General features: G+C 41.1%; 1 protein-coding gene across 1 annotated transcript in view; it reads right to left on the bottom strand.

Moving 5' to 3' along the window:
* SLC5A12 (solute carrier family 5 member 12) overlaps positions 1-21,142 on the bottom strand; it is a 53,988-nt gene extending 32,846 nt beyond the window's left edge. The window contains exons 1-7 of the mRNA XM_030200696.1: positions 20,439-21,142; positions 18,501-18,566; positions 17,396-17,447; positions 13,343-13,410; positions 11,764-11,918; positions 6,519-6,659; positions 2,380-2,509 (exon numbers count right to left, since the gene is read on the bottom strand). Of these exons, the coding sequence (XP_030056556.1) occupies positions 2,380-2,509; positions 6,519-6,659; positions 11,764-11,918; positions 13,343-13,410; positions 17,396-17,447; positions 18,501-18,566; positions 20,439-20,795 (969 nt within the window). The 5' untranslated portion in view covers positions 20,796-21,142. The remainder of the gene's footprint in view (positions 1-2,379; positions 2,510-6,518; positions 6,660-11,763; positions 11,919-13,342; positions 13,411-17,395; positions 17,448-18,500; positions 18,567-20,438) is intronic.
* Positions 21,143-21,752: the final 610 nt, after the last annotated feature.

The following is a 21,752-nucleotide window of genomic DNA, read 5'->3' as shown; positions in this document are numbered from 1 at the left end:
CGTAGGCGTTTTTTTCCTATGATGGTGAGCTGTGCCTACACCTTAAAAGCATTGTAGGTGGAGGTCAGTTTACTGAGGTTTTTTTCTCCACGTATAGGTGTGTAGTGAATTGTTGTGGGGTCCCGGTGCCTTGAAACCCACCAATACAATTTTTTGAGATTTTCTTATAATTAAATATACTAAAATGCCAGCAGTGTTTCATGATTTAATGTGCTACACTCCTTTTACAAAAAATGGCTATTTTTATCATCCAAATCTATCCCTGGGGAACAGGTGGTTCCCTTATACTCCTGTCCTTTTTCAGAATATCAATTTGGGGTAAGACTGGGGACCAGGAAGGGGAAATGGGACACTGTTACGTTAAAATTTTAAAAAGGGGAGGAGGAATCAGAATATGGCCTTTTTTTTTAACTTTTAGCGCTGGCATAGAACTGGGATATGGATGTGAGACTTGACGCCCTCAGAGGAGGAATATCTAATACTGGGCTAGTGACCTCTTTAAAGTGCATAAAAGATCCACTTGTGGGTATGCAAGGAAATTATCCTGTGATGTTTACCTACAGGATGTAGAGAAAGCAGGAAATCATTTATATCATATAGCTAAATACCACAAAAACAGTGACCAGTCCAAAAATTGGTTCTGAGTTAGTATATCAATCTCATGGAGGGGCATTTTTGATATGACATCTAAGTCCAATTTTGGACGTTTTGCACAAGACGTCTAAAATCTGAATAAGAAAGAAGGTCATTTTTGAAAAAGAAAAACATCTATCTTTTCTTTTTGGAAGGTAATGTTTCAAACAATGTTTTGTGCTTTAGACGTTTTGATTTTTGGTTCATTTTTTTTTTTTAATGAATACGTGCAAAACGTAGAGATTCATGCCATTGGGATGTAGAGGGATCCAGCATTTTTAGTAGACTGGGACCCCAGATATCCCAGGAGAGCAATGGGGCACCCTAGAGGGCAATTCTGAGCACTTCATAAAAATGCTCCCAGGTACACATCTCACCTTTTCTCCCTTATCTAGTCCCCTGAGCTCTCTAAAACCCACCCAAAACCTACTGCCCCCCACTGTACACCATTACAATAGCCTTTATGGGTAAGGGGTACAGTAGGGTTTTGTTGAGTTTGGGAGGGGGGTCACAGTTTCCACCACAAGTGTGACAGGGAGTGAAAGATAGGGACCCAAATTCCCCACTTCATAGTACACTGCACCGACCACTACACTACTCCAGGGACCTGCATGCTGTTATAATAGACCTGCCTTTACTTCTAAGGCTGTCAGAGGCTGGCAATGTAAATCATAATTTTATTTACATTTTTGGGGAGTGGGAGGGGGTCAGTGACCACTAGTGAGGTATTGGGGATCACCCTTGAGAACACTGGTGGGGTATTGGGGGATCACCCATGATTCCCTCCAGTGGGCATCTGGTCATTCATGGCACTTTTTGTGCCTTATTCTTTCTGAAAACAGGTCTAGACCAAAATGTCTTAGTTTTAGTCCTGTTTTGTTCCATTAGGGCTGTAAAATGTCCAAGTGTTAGGCATGCCTTAATCCTGCCTTTGAAATGCCCCCGACATGCCTCCTTGTGATTTGGACACACTGCAGACAAATTGCATAGATAAACGTCTGCAAAATAGGTTTCGAAAATACCAATTTAGACGTTTTTAGAAGAAGAACTTCCAAATGGTGCTTTATGACACTTTTTGGACATTTTTTCTCTCCTTATGGGTCCTTTTACTAAGGTGTGTTGAAAAATGCGGTAGTTTTGGGCGTGCGCAGAATTATTTTTTAGCGCACCTACAAAAAATGCCTTTTTTTCTGCTGAAAACAGACGTGCAGGAAAATGAAAATTGCCACGTGTCCATTTTGGGTCTGAGCCATTGGCCTAGCAGTAACAGATCATGAGTCATAGATCCCACATTAATGAATTCACTAGGGGGTTTCCTCATGGTTGTGTACAGTCTTCCCTTTCTGGAGATATGACTATGATTAACCCTTCCTCCTCAGCCACCAGTCAAGCTAGACAATTGATCTTTTCTTGTGAGCACTGAGCAAGCGAAGGTATACCCAAGGAATACAAACCAAGCCTCACTTATGATTCATGCCTCTCATGGTTTGCAAACATAGTATACATGCAACCGTCAAGCCATTAACATTTTATGGTTTACTTCATTCAGTTTTTGTGTATTTTAAAAGTGCTGCATTCATTTTACAGTTCCAGTATTATACTTGGCACTAACTTCAGTCATGAATAATTATGCTTATGAATATGCATATTTTAGATCATTTAGAGGATTGAAAAGCTACAGCTAAGTTGCCTTTAACAATTCGATCAAGAAGAGTATTTCCATTTTTTTTAATAGCACTTTTGTACCTGATCAGGGGCTGAAATGAAACCAGCTGTCCAAGGATCACAGTTTCTATAATGCGAGTACATAATCAGGCCCGAAAAGACTGCACACAGCAAGATCACCCAGAGTCCAATTAAATTTAAATAAAGTGCCCTTTAAAGAAAGAGAGAGAGAGAGAGTCATTACTGTTAATGGCCAGAGACCCAACTGATATCTCATCTGTAAGATTTGCATCATCCATTTTTCAGTATTTCCTAAAAGAATGTCAGAACACATCAAAAGATCCTATTAAAGAAAATCTGTATGTTATACTGACCATGTAGAAAATCCAAATCAGAGCCAAATGTTCAAGATATGAATGCACACACATTCTGAACAATGAGAATCATTCACGTCTGGATCTTATTTCATTGAATCCACACCGGTCAGCAGGTATAACTCTGATAACTCTTTCTGTTACAATGTATCAAAGTCAGGAACACTCCTCTATGTGTCAGTCTGCAGATGTTGTGCATACAGCGGACGACTTTGAGCATTTGCAGGGTGTGGAAGGAACCCCGGGGACCTGCGGAGGCTCCACTCTCCTCCAGTATCAGCTACAGAGGAAAACGGCTTTACCAAAACTCAAATGCACACAGCTCCAGTGGATTCTAAATTTGTCTACACGTTTCTGAATCACTCATAAATTCAATCCCAGTGCAAAACTCTTAGTCTTTTCGTGATGCCCAATATCATTTTGTAAAATACCATTGCAGAAATTCAATAAGCTGACTCCTAGAGGCGGTCAAAAACAGGACCCCACCAACATTTTGCCAAATAACCCAAAACATCCTACTGCAACAGAAACTTCTGCCTGAAATTCAAGACATTTCAGGAGGATGGAGCTCCTGCGCATCAAGCTCACAAAACAGTTCAACTCTTCATGAAACACCAGAATTCATTGAGTCAAGAGCTCAGAGGCGTCAAAGTCTTCGTGAATGTGTCAAGGTTGAAGGAGGACACTTTGAACACAAATTATGAATTAACTAAGAAAACAAATCCCCCATTATACTAATATATTTTCAAAGGTCATACTCATCGTTCCTTTTACTAAGGTATGCTAATGGATTTAACGCTTGCTAATGATTAGTGTGGGCATCTTATTTAATGCACGCTAATTATTAGCACACACTAAGGGCACTGTTTACTAAGCCATGCTAACATTTTTAGTGCATGCTAAAAATTAACACACGCTAACATAACACTAGAAACACCCATAGGAATATATGGGTGTCTCTAGCATTAGCGCATGATAAAAACGCAAGCACGCCTTAGCAAACAGGGCCCTAAATCTATTAGTGCACCTTAGTAAAAGGACCCCCAAGTGTTAAAACAATTGCAAAATATTTTGGATCCCATTTTTTCCAGATGCTATGTATAAGGTAGCGACTAAATGCTACAGTACCTAACCGCAAGGGTTGTTCAAGTGGGCAGAGCATGGGCGGGTTTCCCAGTTACAGGAGAACTTTCAAGAATGCTACAAATTATGCGCGCTAGCATTTTCAGTGTGCTCTAATATTTAGGGTGTGCTAAATGTTAGCGACGTCCATAGGAATATATGGACATCGCTTACTTTTAGCGCACCCTATTAGCACATGCTAAAAACATTAGCGTGCCTTAGTAAAAGAGCACTTCAGTTTACGCCTGCCAATGGCATAGCATAAGAGGGCATGATTAAACATGGGCACCAATGCCACCCTGGTATTTTACAACAGAACCTTGGTGGCAGGATCCATTAAAGAATTGGTGCCTGGCGCATGACATTGGGGCAACCTAAAATGAGGCCTCAGTTTATAGAATTGCCCCGCATTTAGGGGCCCTTATACCACACTGCAGTAAAAAGTGGCCTTAGTGTGTGCTTACGGAGGTTATTCCTACGCACTAAAAGGCCTTTTTTACCGTGTAGGTAAAATGGTCAGTTTTTCAATTTTCTGCATTAATGGCCATGTGCTAATTTTCCTATTAGTGCGCGGGCCTCTATTTTGTAGGTGACAAGAGATCACTTGCTAACCATGCACTAATAAGTTACTGCGCTAACTGATTACTGCAGAGCACACACACTCTCCTCCACTAGACCAGCCCCCAGTGCTAAAAAATATATTTTATTCTTTAGCACATGGGTAGCATAGTCTGATACCAAATTTACTGTGTGATGCCTGAGCGCACCCCACAGTAAGGCATTTTTAGCTGCAGTAAGAACGAGTTAGTGCTTACTGCAGCTTAGTAAAAGGACCCTTTAAGATTAAAGGAATCTCCCACCTAAATCTGTGGCTTTCTGGATCCCCACCAAGGGTGCCTTTGATCCCTGTTAGTCTAACAGCCCTCACCTCTCCCCCCAGCAACAGCTCAGGGCATATATGTTGAGATTTGAATGTTAGGTGGCTACACAGACAAACAGACAGATCGACAGATAGACACATTTCTCCTCACTGGGACTGGAAAGCTGAGCTAAATGACTTTTTGATGAGATCACTTCTTGGCTTTGGGTCCTGCTTCTGTTTCCTGTTTCTGATTTGTGCTGTGTAGAGTATTTCACAGAAGCAAATACAGCTGAAAGAGTGACTATAGATTCAGAGGGATGACAGGTTTGATGAAGCATGCTGCCAGAGTTGGATTTTAAAACTGTAGCTGCTTCTTTTGCACTAAATTATACAGAATAAGAAATAAGATTTTGTGGAAAGTCACCTTAAAGGATGGCTAATTTGTGGCATGCCATGTCAGCTTTCTTTACTGGTTAAATACTGTTTTATACCTCATTTTATAGGAAGGTGCTTATCTTATAGAATACAAAATGGCTCTTCCTATATAATAATTCTCACCTCCAACAGGATGTGCCTGGGACCGTGCCTGCCAGAAGTGGTCTGCTAGGCAGGCACGCACTGACCTCAGTGACATCAGTGACAGACAATTTGGCAAAGCAAAACAATCTGAGTGCTGGCCATTAGGACACAGGGTTGATAGGAGAGTTTTAAAAGACTGAAGGAACGGAAAGTGTTAAATGGGGGGAGGGGGAGTTCTGAACGACTGAAAGACATGAACATTTGGGAAAGGAAAACAATCTGAATGCTGGCCATTAGGACACAGGGTAGATAGGAGAGTTTTAAAAGACTGAAGGCAACGAAAGTGTTAAACTGGAGAAGGGGGGGGGGGGTAAGTTGTGGATGACTGAAAGACATGCAAATTTGGGACAGGAAAACAATCTCAATGCTGGCCATTAGCACACAGGGTACATAGGAGAGTTTTAAAAGACTGAAGGAACCAAAAGTGTTCAGGAGGGGGGGGCAAGTTCTTAATGAATGAAAGAAATGAAAATTTATGAGAGGAACACAATCTGAATGCCGGGCATTTGTACACAGGGTAGATAGGACACTTTTTTTTTTAAATGAAGGACGTGAAAGTATTACATCTTGGGGGAGGGGTGAAGAGGAAAGCGGTGGGGTATCCGGATATTGGGCGTTAGGGCCACAGGGGTACATAGACTTTTGAAAGCCTTAAGGAACCCAAAGTGCGGGAAGGAGGAGGAAAAGGAGGGGAGGGAACGGGGTGAGGGGCATTAGGAACAGGGGAGGGGGCCCTCTCACACACTCTCATTCTCACACACACACTGTCACACAGACAGTCTCACTCTGTCACACACCCGCACATTCACTCTGGCTCTCTCTCTCAAATATACACACTCCCAGGAAAACCTTGCTAGCGCCCATTTCATTCGTTCCAGAAACGGGCCTTTTTTACTAGTATTGAATAAAGGCTTTTGTAAAATAGGCTCCCAGATCCAGTCCAACAGCACACAGATACCAACACAAACACTTGCACCTGCTCTGAGGCTGGTGAAAATGTAAGCAAGTCCTCTGTGTGTGTGTATTTTATAAAATATTCATGTACTAGTCAGCCCTGCCTTCACTCCACCCATACTAACCCCTGGGAACATCTCTCCATAGAGGGGCTACAGTTGCCTAAACACCAAGATGATGCATGCTAAAAGTGAATTCTACATCAGCAATTATGCACCCATGCCCCTCCCATGTCCATACCCCTCTTGCAGTTATGCACTATAGAATTTGCACAGTAAGGTTGTAGAGCACTAAGTGTATTGTAGTCAGTCTTTATGTCAACAACTTACAGTTTAGCATGTAGTTCTGACTTGCAGGAAATACATCTCTGTATTGTGGACTGATTGACCCCATAGACTCCCAACCAGGTAAACGTCCCTCCAACTGCAATTGTCCAAAATGTGTGTCTCCTCAGAGGGTCAGGATCAAAGCTTGAACGAAATACAGTAACTCATCAGTTATGGCATTTTACCTGTGAAAACACTAATATTTATATATTTTATTGTTTTAATTGAACTTGTTAATGGTTTTAACCAAAAATGCTCAAAGTTGCTCATATTGCTTACACCATAGTTAATATACATGTAAATCATTATAACATCAAAACCTAATTAAACAATACAAGCCAATAAAAATCTCCCACATGTACCAAAAAAAAACTTTCAGCAACTTTCTAAACAAAGTCAGAAAACCAGTGTGAGGAGTATCAGCCGGAAAAGGCACCTTTCAGTAAATAATGATATTTCATTAAACATTCCCCCCCCCCCCCCCCCCCCGATTCTCTAAACGACACAAACAATTTCATGTACAAATTTACATGTCTGATTTGTGCATTCAATTTAATAGAATAATGAGCCAATTAGTGCCAATCATTGACTTTTTAACAAGCATTTATTGGCACTAATTTGATTTAATTGGGACCAACGCATGTAAAGTTAGGCACAGTATAAAAAGGGGGCGTGGTTTCAAGTTATGTGCATTATTATAGAATAATGGTGCTCCACCTGAGAATTTAGGCGCAGGCATTTGTACCACATTTTCATTGGTGCAAATGGCCATGCCTAAATCTACGCATGACTTTCCGCTTAAGCATGTATTCTATAAACAATGCAAAACTTTAGGTGTCATCTTTAGAATACCGTTTAAGTGGGTATCGTTTGGTGCCAATTATTTATTTATTTATTTATTTGTTGTCTTTGTATCCCACATTTTCCACCCATTTGCAGGCTCAATGTGGCTTACAAAATTCTATCATGGCATTCGCCATTCAAGAGTAAAGAAACAATACGTATTACATAAAGAGCAAGTATAACGTAATAGATTTAAGCACTTCGGTATATAAGGAAACAGTCCAAATATCAGGTGAGTAGTGATGCGATAGAGTTCCTATTATTAATTATTATGGTATGCCTTGTTGAAAAGAAAAGTCTTTAGTGATTTTCGAAAGTTTAAGTCGTAAATAGTTTTCAGGTTAAGTGGCAATGCATTCCACAGCTGCGTGCTCATGTTGGAAAAGCTGGACGCATGTGGTAATCTGTATTTTAGACCCTTACAGCTGGGGAAGTGAAGATTTAGGAATGTTCGTGCTGATCTTTTATCATTTCTAAGAGGCAAGTCAATAAGGTCTGACATGTAGGCTGGAGCATCTCCATGAAAGATTTTATGAATCAGCTTGCAGACCTTGAACACAGTACGTTCTCTAACTGGAAGCCAGTGTAGCCTTTCTCTTAGGGGTTTAGCACTTTCGCACTTTAGGCACCATATATAGAATCTAGCCCTATATTTCAAGCAGAATGGTCTGTCTCAATCTGACCTATATCTTGAGGCAATTTTCAAAAGGACTTGCATGGTTGATTGTATTTATTTATTTAGGGGTCTTTTTACTAAGCTATATTAGGAACTACCATGCACCTAGCGGCCCTTTTACAAAGCTTCAGTAAGCCCAAGGCAGGCTTACCACATGCTAACCTGGAATGACCATCGACCCAACACAGCCACCGGTGGTAGTTCTGCCTCCAGTGCGCCCCATTTCCAGTGTGCCACGCGCTGCCCATTACTGCCGAGTTACCATGGGAGCCCTTACTGCCAGCACAGCTTTCCCTAATGTGGCTGTGCCGCATGAACTTTATCTCACCACAACATCACATTGTATTTGTTCACACCAGAGTCAGAAAACGCATTAAGCCTGCAAATAGGTGGGAAAATGTGGGATACAAACGTAACAAATAAATAAAAAGACTCCTTAATACAGTAAAAAAAAAAACTGGCCTAACATGGTAAATATGTTTTGGGAATTATCTTTTGAGGGTGCATATAAGGGGAGGAGATTGGGTGTTCTTGTGCTATCTACATTATCACATGCTACCCAGTTAGTGCACGGAAAACTCAGGAGCCTTTACCACCTACAAAATTAGCATTGGTAAATGCTGCTGCAGTCATTTTTTTAAATGGCAGTTCGCTAATGGCAACATTAGCACGTGGCGATTAATGGGAAGAATTGAAAAAAGGGATTTTTATGGCTGTGGTAAAAATGGCCTTAGTGTAAAGGAAAGGCCCATGTAATGGCACACTAGGGCCTTTAGTAAAAAGGAACCTTTAGTTAGTTATTTGTTGAGATGTATTAACCCCTTTATGAAGAGATTCACCTGACTTGGATTGGAGTTCTCAAACATATTGCTGGGTTTGAATTATTGTTATGAAAAACTGAATAAAGATTAAATTACAAAAAAAAAAGAAGAAGATGAAAGAAAAGGAGAGAATAGCTAAGTGCCTTGAAGACCCAGTGGTCAGAAGCTTCAGCAGTGTTTAAAACACTAGAGCCCACCATCCTTGGAGATCTATTAACCCTCTAAAATATCGGAATAGGTAGAATATTAAATCCACAATAATCCAAAAACAATTCTACAATTAATTATGAGTGTTCAAGGGTAGATGGAAATCAATTGAAAAAAGGTGGAGAAAAAAAAGACCTCAGTGAAAACCGGATACACCTCTTTGTAAAGGACACACCTTTTAATTAGAGAGGGAACCTCTTAATCATTAGTCTTTTAAAAAAACTCTATTAACCCCCAATTCTTTAAACGTAGCTCTTATTATCTTCTCTTGTCTTGAGTTACAGTATGAATATGACTTCCTGTATGTATGTATGTATGTATGATGTGTGTGTGTGGGGGGGGGGGGGGGGGAGGGTTTGAAACAAGAGGTCTCTATTCCTTATATGCATTTAAGGTATTGGGTTACTTCTCATTCTCTATCTATGACCAGTTTGAATATTCATCATTTCTAAATTGGGCTGCCAACTATATGTACAGAGGACAATTTTCAAATGGTTTAACCGAGATAAAATTAGCTGCTGAAAATAGCCTCCCCCATTGCTAATAGTATTCCTGTTGTTTCAAAGCATGAGTGTTTCTATATACACTAAGGACTAGATTCTACAAATGGTGCCTGAAAAATCCACGTAGAATACAAGCATATTCTATAAACTCCATTTAAAATTATGTGCAGTATATAGAATATGTGTAGCAGCCATGACTGCACCTAACTATAGGCGTGTCCATTAACACCTAAATTATACATGGAGCAGGTGTATTCTATAACTATGCACACAGTTTGTCAAAACGTCCGTGATATACCCATTTCCCTGCCCATAGCCACGTCCCTTTTTGGACGCATGCATTAGAATTTAGACAGTGCATTACAGAATATGCTTAGGGGCCCTTTTGCAAATGCACGCCAAAAAGTGGGCTGCGGTAGTGTGGGCGCATGTTTTGGACGCACACTGGACCATTTCTCCAGCATATCTGGAGAAAAAGGGAATTGGCCAGGAAACAGATGTTCGGCAAAATGAAAACCAGCGCGCATCTATTTGCAGCCTGAGCCCTTAACATCACCCATTAACTTAACAGTAAGGGCTCAGCCAGACGGTAATGCCAATTTGACGCATGCTACATGTGCGTAGGCCCTTACATGCCTTTGTAAAAGGGCCCCTTAGTGAGTTATGTGCGTAAATTCTAATTATTGCCAATGAGTTCTCATAATTGCTTGTTAAGCACTGTTATCAACACTGATTGGCTTGTTAAGCCAATTAAGGTACGCATGTCGCTATTGAATACTCTTGGATTTTGATGCAGAATGCTAAGTGCAATATAAAGAATCCTGGCGTAAAAGGAGAAGGGGGTCTGGATGACAGAATTGAGCAGGTCCAGTCAGCAGGTTTTTATTTTGAAATCATACATGACTTTGCAATTCTGACTTTGCAGCAGCTGTTATAAATGTTACATAACAAAGGTTTTAATAGCTGTAATGTATTCTAAGAAACATTTCTAATCTTAAAATTATTGATAATCCCCCCCCCCTTTTTTTTTTTTCTAAGGGCACTACAGCACATGCTCATGGCAATTTTTGTCAGGTATTGGATAAAACCCATGCAGACCAACATTCAAAACATTTTAGTTGTCTAACTTAGGGGCCCTTTTTCTAACAGACTGTGAGGGAGTCTATAGGATACTTCTCATTTTTCTCACAGTGTCAGAGCCACCTTAAAACTTACAGTGTTACCCAGGGAGGAAGCGACATAGGAGAGTGGAGCCAGAATGGCATGGTCCAGGAAGTATAATAGCTAAAGGCATAGATAGGTTAAGGAAGCCCAGAGGGAAGCAGGCCCACCCACTTTGGGCTCAGGCCCATCCAGTAGCAGCACACTGTGTGGCTGGCAGGGATTCCCATGCCCCACCAGCTGAAAACTCCCAACGACTGTCCCTCCTGCATACCTTGTAAATAGCAGCGGCTGATACATACTGCTCACACCGGCCCCACAGCCTTCCCTCTGACGTATTCCTGCCTATGTGGAAATAGGAAGTTGCATCAGTGGGAAGGCTGTGGGGCCAACATGAGCAGTGTGTATTAGTTGCTGCTCGCTGCCAGTGAAAATCTGCTATTTAAAAGATATGCGGGAGAGGGAGGATGTTTGAGAGACCATATGGCATGCAGGTGAGAGAAGGAGAGACCAAATCACCTGTAGAATGGGGTGGGATTCTTCTGCCCACCCATCTTGGGCCCAGGCCCACCCAAAATTGGGTGTCTGGCTATGCCCCTGGAACATTGGACATTGGGTTAAGGGTCAGCTTTTTTGAACCTCTACTACAATGAAACATCATGAAGGGCTGTGTGTATCCTGCCTTCTGGTTGACTAGAGTTCAATTATTTATTCTAAGGGCTATGTATAAACTTACATTTATTAATCTACCGAATTAGATTTACTAAGATCCATTTTAGCAAGTATAGAAAATATACACACATACATAGGAAATGTAGGACTCATCCATGAAATGTTATGCCAGGAAGTGATAACACATTAAAATATTTTGATTATTAAATTGCATGAACTGATACCAACATTCTCCCCTTGCATGAAATTTAAATTAACTGTAGCATTAAGTCACAATAATTAGCATTCGGTATATTCAAAGCAGTTTTATATCTTCAAAGTGAGCGAAAACAGAGGAAGGCAACTGCAGCTTCCAATTTCCTTACTCAACTATGTAGAGCCGGGAATTATTGGAGGCAATCTCCAAAATCTTGGCAGGACCCCCATTAAGAATGGTTCCTTGTACCAGGACGGTAAGAAATCCCACAACCATCACAACCATTTGAAATGCATCAGTCCAGACCACAGCTTTCAGGCCTCCCTGTAAAGTACAAAAAAGGGGAGCTAAATCATTTCTTTCAAAACTAAGGATGGGCCCATTCAATTTGTCGCAAGTAGAGGCTGAAATGGCTCAGATTTATCTGAACGAGTTTGTGGTCCATGGGCATACCAATTTGGATATTCAATGCCCCTTGGTTGGGCTGGAAGTCAGGTACTATCTGACTTGTTTTCTCCATTCTTAATTAAAATGTTTGTAAGTAGATAGAAGATATGTTATCAGAAGCACAGAGAACCGAATTTCAGGAGAAAGGAGCATGCATACAATGGCAGAGGGCAAATCCTATATATTAAAACGCACCTCCAACATTCTGAAGCTGAGAAAGTGAAGCCTTCAAGCCTTGAAGCATTCCTGCAACGTTCCGGAACTATGTGTCGTCAACTGAGGAGATGGAGCCTTACAGAGCACATGAATGCTTCAAGGCTTGAAGGCTTCACTTTCTTGCACACACTTACTCTCTGTCTCTCACATACAGACTCACACACACACTCTGTCTCTCTCTCACACACTCTCTCTCTCTCTGCACAAACACATACTCTGTCTGTCTGTCTCTCTCTGTCTCACTCATTCTCTCTCACATACACACTCCATCTCTCACCCACACACTCTCTCTCAAACATACACACTCCGAGGAAAGGGTGGCATGGAACTCGGAGGGAAGGGGGGCCAAGAACTCGGAGGAGAGGAGAGGAGAGGAGAGGGAGAGAGGACAGGGAGGGAGAGAGGAGAGGGAGGGAGGGGGGCCTGCACCTCGGACGGAAGGGAGGCCTGGAACTCGGAGGGGAGGAGATGGAGGGAGGGAAGGAGGGGGTCATGGAACTCGGAGCCCCGAACACACACACTCACTCTCTGTCTCTCACATAAACTCTCTCTCTCTCATACACTCACTCTCACACACACATACACTCTGTCTCTCACACACTCTCTCTGACACAAACACACACACACTCTGTCTGTCTCTCTCTCACTCATTCTCTCTCTCACTCACACACACACACACACACTCTCTCTCTCTCTCAAACATACACACTCCGAGGACAAACTTGCTAGCGTGCATTTCATTTGTGTCAGAAACGGGCCTGTTTTACTAGTTATAGATAAAGTAGTGGAAACACATTTTATTTTCGACCAGCGGTTCCCAAACCTGATCCTGGAGGCACACAGCCAGTCGGGTTTTCGGGATATCCACAATGAATATTTATGAGAGAGATTTGCATGCACTGCCTCCACTCCATGCAAATCTCTCTCATGAATATTCATTGTAGATATGGGGTGCCTCCAGGACCAGGTTTGGGAACCATTGTTTTAGACCATCTGTACAGGGTGCAGCAAAAAATATTTAGATGTTTTCCGTATTATAAATTCTAAAATTTTCTGGTACTTTTATTGGTTTATGCTGTACTTACCAAGGTGCAGTAAAATGTGCAGACGATCCCTGTAGCAAACACAGAGGCCCACAGGTCAAATCCAGTTACTGAAAGCAAAGAAGAGAGTGATGAAATGATACCTGTGTCATATAAACACTGCTTAGTGTCAATATTCTTCATTATGATGAGCAGATCCATAAAATGTGTCCGAATTATAAAACAAACTCCACATTCCTCATGCTGCAATCTTGATCAAAGCAACATTTCAATGGCCAAATGGATTTAATATGCAAATTATAAACCAAAGAACTGTACATCACAAATATTGTGAATTTTTTTCCATTTTTTCTCTTTGGAACTGATGCATGCTATTCTGCCGTTTGCTAAGTTTATACAGAATGGTGCCTCATATGTCATCATCTACCTAACCATTGACTTAGTCATTATAGAATAAAAATGTTTTTCAGAAGGAGTTAATGAGAAGAAACTGAGGATAGTGTGGCACTGTTAAATGATGGTGTTACAAGGAAGAACTGAAGCACAGTAAGATAGGTGGTCTAGAAATTAATAAATGAAATGATAGTGAAATCTTCATGTACAGTAGCAACAAGCCATATTATTTCCTATTCATCAGAAACACTATTCAAAGCATGATTGTCATAAATAAACAAATGCCAAATGCATCAGAGTAGGAGGGGGAAGATCTGAAATGTGTGTGTGTGTGTGTGTGTGTGTGTGTGTGTGTGTGTGTGTGTGTGTGTATATATATATATATATATATACACACACACACACACACACACATTTAAACATCATACATCATATTTAGTAAAATTGTCACATAGAGGGACATAATCGAAAGGGGCGCCCAAGTTTTGCTGAGGATGTCCTCGCAAAACATCCCGATGTAGGAGCGGGGAAACCTGTATTATCGAAACAAGATGGACGTCCATCTTTCGTTTCGATAATACGGTCAGGGACACCCAAATCCTGAAATTTATGTCATCCTTAGAAATGGTCATCCCTAGACTTGGTCGTTTCTGATTTTCGACGATAATGGAAACTAAGGACACACATCTCAGAAACGACCAAATGCAAGGTCTTTGGTCGTGGGAGGAGCCAGCATTTGTAGTGCACTGGTCCTCCTGATATGCCAGGACACCAACCGGGCAGTGGACTTCATAAATTGCTCCCAGGTACATAGCTCCCTTACCTTGTGTGCTGAACCCCTCAAATCTCCCCAAGCCCACTACCCACAACTGTACACCACTACCATAGCGCTTACGGGTGAAAGAGAGCACCTAGATTGTGGGTACAGTGGGTTTCTGGTGGGTTTTGGAGGGCTCACGTTTACCACCACAAGTGTAACAGGTAGGGAGGATGGGCCTGGGTCCACCTGTCTGAGGTGCACTGCACCCACTAAAACTGCTCCAGGGATCTGCATACTGCTGTGATGGACCTGAGTATGACATGTGAGTCTGGCATAGAGGCTGGCGCAAAATATTTTGAAAGATTTATTTTAGGGTGGGAGGGGGTTAGTGACCACTGGGGAAGTAAGGGGAGGTCATCCCCGATTCTCTTCGGTGGTCATCTGGTCAGTTTGGGCACCTTTTTATGCCTTGGTCATAAGAAAAACAGGACCAGGTAAAGACAACCAAGTGCTTGTTAGGTACACCCTTTTTTTTTTCCAATATGAGTCAAGGACGTCCATGTGTTAGGCATACTCAAGTCCCGCCTCCGCTACACCTCCGACACGCCCCCATGAACTTTGGTCATCCCTGCGACAGAAAGCAGTTGAGGACGCCCAAAATTGGCTTTCGATTATACCGATTTGGGCGACCCTGTGAGAAGGACGCCCATCTTCCGATTTATGTCAAAAGATGGGCGTCCTTCTCTTTCGAAAATGAGCCTGATAGTGACTCCCTCAAATAATTTTTAAATCCTAAACTATGACCAGCAAATTGTGTTTTGTGAGACAAGAAGTAGGATCCTGGAAATCCAGACAAATGGCAAACAACTATTAGTGACAAACATGCCACATTAATAGAATAGCAACTAGTAGGAATGTGAACGATTACAGGAGGACCTTGCGAGACTGGGAGAATGGGCGTGCAAGTGGCAGATGAAGTTCAATGTTGACAAGTGCAAAGTGATGCATGTGGGTAAGAGGAACCCGAATTATAGCTACGTCTTGCAAGGTTCCGCGTTAGGAGTTACGGATCAAGAAAGGGATCTGGGTGTCGTCGTCGATGATACGCTGAAACCTTCTGCTCAGTGTGCTGCTGCGGCTAGGAAAGCGAATAGAATGTTGGGTGTTATTAGGAAGGGTATGGAGTCCAGGTGTGCGGATGTTATAATGCCGTTGTATCGCTCCATGGTGCGACCGCACCTGGAGTATTGTGTTCAGTACTGGTCTCCGTATCTCAAAAAAGATATAGTAGAATTGGAAAAGGTACAGCGAAGGGCGACGAAAATGATAGTGGGGATGGGACGACTTTCCTATGAAGAGAGGCTGAGAAGGCTAGGGCTTTTCAGCTTGGAGAAGAGACGGCTGAGGGGAGATATGATAGAAGTGTATAAAATAATGAGTGGAATGGATCGGGTGGATGTGAAGCGACTGTTCACGCTATCCAAAAATACTAGGACTAGAGGGCATGAGTTGAAGCTACAGTGTGGTAAATTTAAAACGAATCGGAGAAAATTTTTCTTCACCCAACGTGTAATTAGACTCTGGAATTCGTTGCCAGAGAACGTGGTACGGGCGGTTAGCTTGACGGAGTTTAAAAAGGGGTTAGATAGATTCCTAAAGGACAAGTCCATAGACCGCTATTAAATGGACTTGGAAAAATTCCGCATTTTTAGGTATAACTTGTCTGGAATGTTTTTACGTTTGGGGAGCGTGCCAGGTGCCCTTGACCTGGATTGGCCACTGTCGGTGACAGGATGCTGGGCTAGATGGACCTTTGGTCTTTCCCAGTATGGCACTACTTATGTACTTATGTACTTATGTAGTTACATCACACATGTAAGTGAAGCCATGTAACTTGGCACCATACATTAGATGCACCATATAGAAATGCCTTCCAAGCCATTTTAGCACATAATTACAGAATAGTAGTTAGGTGTATACCTGCCATTTCACCTGCAAATGCACACTTAAGCATGAGGGGGCTCATGTATATGTTTGGGTTGGTTATAACCTGGAGTGAATGGCCCAAACATAAATGCTAGAGATATAGGCACCTAATATTTGTGTCTATACATCTAGAGTGTATTAGTATACATGTGGAGTACCAGCCATAGACCTGGTATAAAAATTAGCACTTAAAAGTAGTTGTGCTGCTGCTATTGACATAAGCTAGTAACACTATAATGGCAATTATGTGCATCACACCAGTTACAGGATAGTCTCACGGCCCACGTAAAGTGAGCACCTACATGTCTAAACATTGAATATGTACGCCCACTTTTCTGCATATATAAATCTATAGGTGCACACATAGGGCTAGATTCTATATATAGCATCTAAAAAATTGATGCCAAAAGTGCTAATCTCTAAGCTGCGCTTAAAGTTAGGTGCAGTCTATACAATAGCACTTACGCCCGGGAGTCACGCCTAACTTTAGGTGTGGCCATTTGCATCAAGTGAAATGTGGTGGAAATGTATCCCCCGTATTCTATAGCAATGCATTTAAATGCTAGGAACGCCCCCATTTTACCCATGACCCTTCTATTTCCATACTCCTTTTCTTTTACTCATGCATAAAATTTAGGCACAGATGCTAAATCTGAATTTATGTGCATAAGTTCCAATTAAATCTAATTAGTGCCAATAACTGCTTGTTAAAATGCCAATTATTGAGACTAATTAGCTCATTATACAATTAAATTGTGCATGTGCAATTTTTGGTGACTTTTATAGAATTAGGAGGATAATTTATAAATTGACAAATTGAAAAGTAGTAATAAGTAGCAAAATGACAAAAAAAAAGTCCCAGTCCGTCTAAAAGGATTTTTATAATTATTATTACAACCCTTGCATTATATAGACTGATGAGAAACATGAGTGATGATTGTAGAATGGACACTCACCTTGGTTAAGAGCCAAAGCAGGTGCATAAACCACCACTCCAGTATACAGAATCTGAAAGAGACATTGTTACTGATTTCTGTAACATTCCAGGATATAGAATCTGAGAGACATTGATACTGATCTCTGTAACACACAAGAATTTAGAATCCGAAAGACATTATTACAGATTTCTGTAACATAGAAATCTACTTATCCTGACAGTCAGTGCTAAACGCCTTTTTCTCCACTATAAATCTGCCCCTGTTGTCACCCACTTTTTATGTTTCTAAATTTAGGAGTCTAGTGAAATTTTGAGTATACATTTATGCACTCAGCCCTAGTAAATGTTTAAAGAGTCCAATTTATGAGCATAACTCTCAAAGTTAAAAGCATAAATCCGTTGAATATCAGGCCCCCCAATTTTCCAGCTAGATCTTTGAACCCTAGTAATGTATTGCCAGCAGCATTACTGTATCTGTATAAGGAGGGAGGCACTGGGGGTTCCTTTTACAAAGGCACACTGAAAAATGGCTTGCGGTAGTGTAGGGCATGGGTTTTGGGCAAGCTCTGATGCATTTTTAGCGCACCTGTAGAAAAGGCCTTTTTGAATTTTTTGCCGAAAATGGAAGTGCGGCAAAATGAAAATTGCCGCACGTCCATTTTGGATCTGAGACCTTACCACCAACCATTGGCCTAGCGGTAAAGACTCATGTGGTAACCAGGTGGTAATGACCTACACGTGACAAATGCCACTTGGCACGCGTCCGTTACACGCGCCTATAAATAAAAAATATTTTTCACATGCTCATATCGTACATGTGCCAAAAATGAAATTAGCACAAGAGCCACGCGGTAGTCCGACTGTAACTCCATTTTGGCGTGCATTGGGCGTGCAAAGACACTTACGTGGCTTAGTAAAAGGACCCCTGGGTGTCTATAAACACTCCAGATTTGTGCTGCTAGAAGCCAAGCTGAACAGAAAAGATGTTGGGGAACAGCAGCAAGGAGCAACCAACTCAATCTGACTCTGGAAATCAATCGTAGTTTTTAATGATTTGTCATATTTGTATGTGCTGTTTACAAATGTACTTTTGCAAAGCAGTGCTGGTATAAAATGTTTCTTACCGTTTGAAGTATGTAGATCACAGTTGCAGCATATCGGATAATCTTGTCAAATCTTAGCTCCAGGTACTGTAGAGAAAAGAAAATGAGTGAAAACCTCTCGGCAAGTTCTGGACTGATTTTAGTCTCCAGGCTTTGCTCCTTTCTATCACTGGTAGTTCATCTGAGAAAAAGGAATAGGTGTTTTTAATGGAACATGTTATATACAAAGGAATCACCCCTAGGTTCTTAAGGGTAGATATTCAAAAGGCTTTACCCTCTAATTCTATAAAAGTTGTTAAAAAATTGTTCATGCAAATTTGGCCGAGTGCCTGATTTGCACACACAATTTAATTGAACAATGAGCTAATTAGTGTCAACAATTGGATTTTAACAAGATACCAGATATTCACCAAATTTTCAAAAAAATGCCTAGAGCAGATAGTCAGGACTCAGAGAAATAGGAAGTGTAGAAAATCCCAGTATTATTGACGATAAACCCCCCAAGATCAGGTCAGTATGTGAAAGTGAATTAGATGAAATTATCTACAACATGAAAACCTGCTACGTTGGGAACAGCTTTACAGCTGTGGATCCAAAGAAGCATAAGTAAGAAACAGATTATATGACCTTCCATTTTAATACTGATATATTATTTGTATTATAAATGTATTTTGTAGTCCACCTTGAACCAGATTTTCACAGAATAAAGTAACTATAAGTGCCATTTTAAATTAGATTTAGAGCTATATGGCCTCTTTTAAAAGCATGTCCACGTGTAATGACAGCTTTTAAACAGGTAGATCAAATACATAAGTAAAAAGCCACATTTACACATGGATTTCAAGGGGGTGTGGTAGAGGTGTGGTTTGGGTGGGGCTTAGATGGAACAAAAATCCACTTGTGTGTTGCCCATTTTAAAGACGACCTCGCCTATGGGAAAAATATCGCACACATGTTTTTTATAAAGTAAGCCAGGACTTTATATGAGAAATTAAGGGAATTATTCTCCACATTCCCCTTTTGTCTATTTCCGCCTCCAAAGTGAAGCCAAATTAAAATTGTGGCATCCTTACGTAATCAGCCACATGTACACATGTAGGTTTGTGAACTGGGGCAGCTACATGCAGAAGTGCTGTAACCTATATGTGGAAGTTATGAAAGAGCTACTTCCTCATGGAAGCTTCCAGCGTTGGCAGAACCTTTTTTAAAATACCTGCTGGAATTGAAAATGTCCCAATCAGGATGTTTCAATTCCAATCTTTATGTTCTATATAAAATGAGTTTTTCATCTGTATTAAAGTGGGGTAACATCAACCATTAACCTCTAAAATGTTGTTTTATATGTGCATTGAAATGCACATGAAGCAAGGCAAAATATGCATGTGAATCTATAAGATTTAGAGGGGAAGTTTTTTTTAGCACAAGGTCCCATTTTATGCAATAAGACCCTTTGCTAAAATAACCCAATTTAATAGTAGCCCACGTTGATCAATCCCCAAGTGCAGATTTATGGTATTAATGTGTGTTTGTTACATTTTCTTTTTCTTTAATGAGCATACCATTTTAATGGGGACATGGAACAGTTTTGCATACTTAGATATCACATTACTTCATCAACATACATCATCAGCACAGATTTTTTACCAACACATACAAGCAGGTGTCCACACATTAATATATAATCGTGTTAATCAATTCAACTGGATAACACAGAAGCTTAACACACTTTCAGACATTGGCCCCATGGTAATATTGCAGGTGATGGCATAGAAAGACCAATTGACCCATCCAGTCTGTCCGAACTGGGGATTCTTGAGATCCCGGTGAAGCTTTTGCAGATGTACACGTCCATAATAAATAACATTATATTCCCCAAGGTTACAGTCAATAGAAAGATTTGTTGGCAATTTTCCATACCCACAAGAGCAGCAAGGATCATTAAGATGAATTTTTACATACCTCATAAGCACTTGTAATTCCAGACCTGTAGAACACTGGAAGGAACAGTTCAGCGGTAAAAATAATGACAAACGTGTAAGAAATAATGAAAAGGAGAAAGGATGCCCCGTAGCGATAAACTTCTGAGGGTGTCCCCAAAACAGTGACTGCTGACATGAAGCTAGCAGTTAGGGAGAGAGCCACTGGCCCACATGTCATCTGCTTACCACCCACTAAAAACTCCCTGGAGGTTGCTTTCTTCCTCTCTTTAATGGCAAAAAAGACTCCGATGCCAGCAGAAACAAGAAAGAGGGCTGCAAACACCACATAATCCCAGGCTGCAAAATTTTTAGCTGGTGGTTTCTCAAAGATGGACATCTTTGCTTAAGATCTCTGATTTCAATCTCTGTTTAAACCACACAAATACTTGTGATTCCCCAAAGTGCACAGATATGGTTTCAGATAAAAATAAAGCAAGGTGCGAAAGTGGTACTTTTTAAATGTGCATTCACAGAGGAAGAAAGCTGTTGGTTTTACGTTTGCCCGGATTGCTTCGCAGACTCTTAATAAGAAGGCGCTGCGGAATTTAGTTTCAGGTAGAACTTGGAAAAGACTGAAATTTGTAACGAAGTTCTGCTCTGTGTACACATGTGCTGTACTTGAAGGATGTGCAAAGAAGACAGAGCCATGAACGGAAGAAGGATCCAGGCACACCGAAATGGGAAAAGCAGCCGATAGCACTGCGATTAGCACGTTCCCCTTTTATCTCCCAGACCCTGTTTTTTTATTATTTTGAGTTAAACATTAGTCTGGCAGATTGAAATAATGTGTATGTGAAGTGCTCAGCATTTTTGCATCATTAAATGAATGTTGTAAACCAGATGAATCAGTTAACATGAAAAGAGAGAGAAACCCATGGCCTATGAACCTGAGAACAAATTATCAGCTGCTTCTGTGCTATGCTATGATAGGGAGATTATAGCCCGCAGTATCCCCAAATTTTAGGTTCACTGTGGGATACAATAAGAGTAACTGATACAATCCATCAGGAATAATTTCAAATAACTGCTTCCTAAGGGATCCTTTTAATAAAGTGCACTGAAAAATGGCTTGCAGTAGTGTAGGCGTGGGTTTTGGGTGCTCGCCGATCCATTTTTAGCGCACCTGTAAAAAAAGGCCTTTTTCATATTTTTGCCAGAAATGGACGTGCGGCAAAATCAAAATTGCCATGCTTCCATTTTGGGTCTGCGACTTTACCGCCAGCTATTGACCTAGCGGTAAAGTCTCATGCGGTAACCGGGCGTTAATGACTTATGCGTGTCAAATGCCACTTGG

Source organism: Microcaecilia unicolor, chromosome 4 (genome assembly GCF_901765095.1).
Source record: "Microcaecilia unicolor chromosome 4, aMicUni1.1, whole genome shotgun sequence".
In the NCBI taxonomy this organism is placed as follows: Eukaryota; Metazoa; Chordata; class Amphibia; order Gymnophiona; family Siphonopidae; genus Microcaecilia; species Microcaecilia unicolor.
Note: the sequence above shows the minus strand (reverse complement) of the source record. Positions and strands in the feature narration are given on the sequence as shown.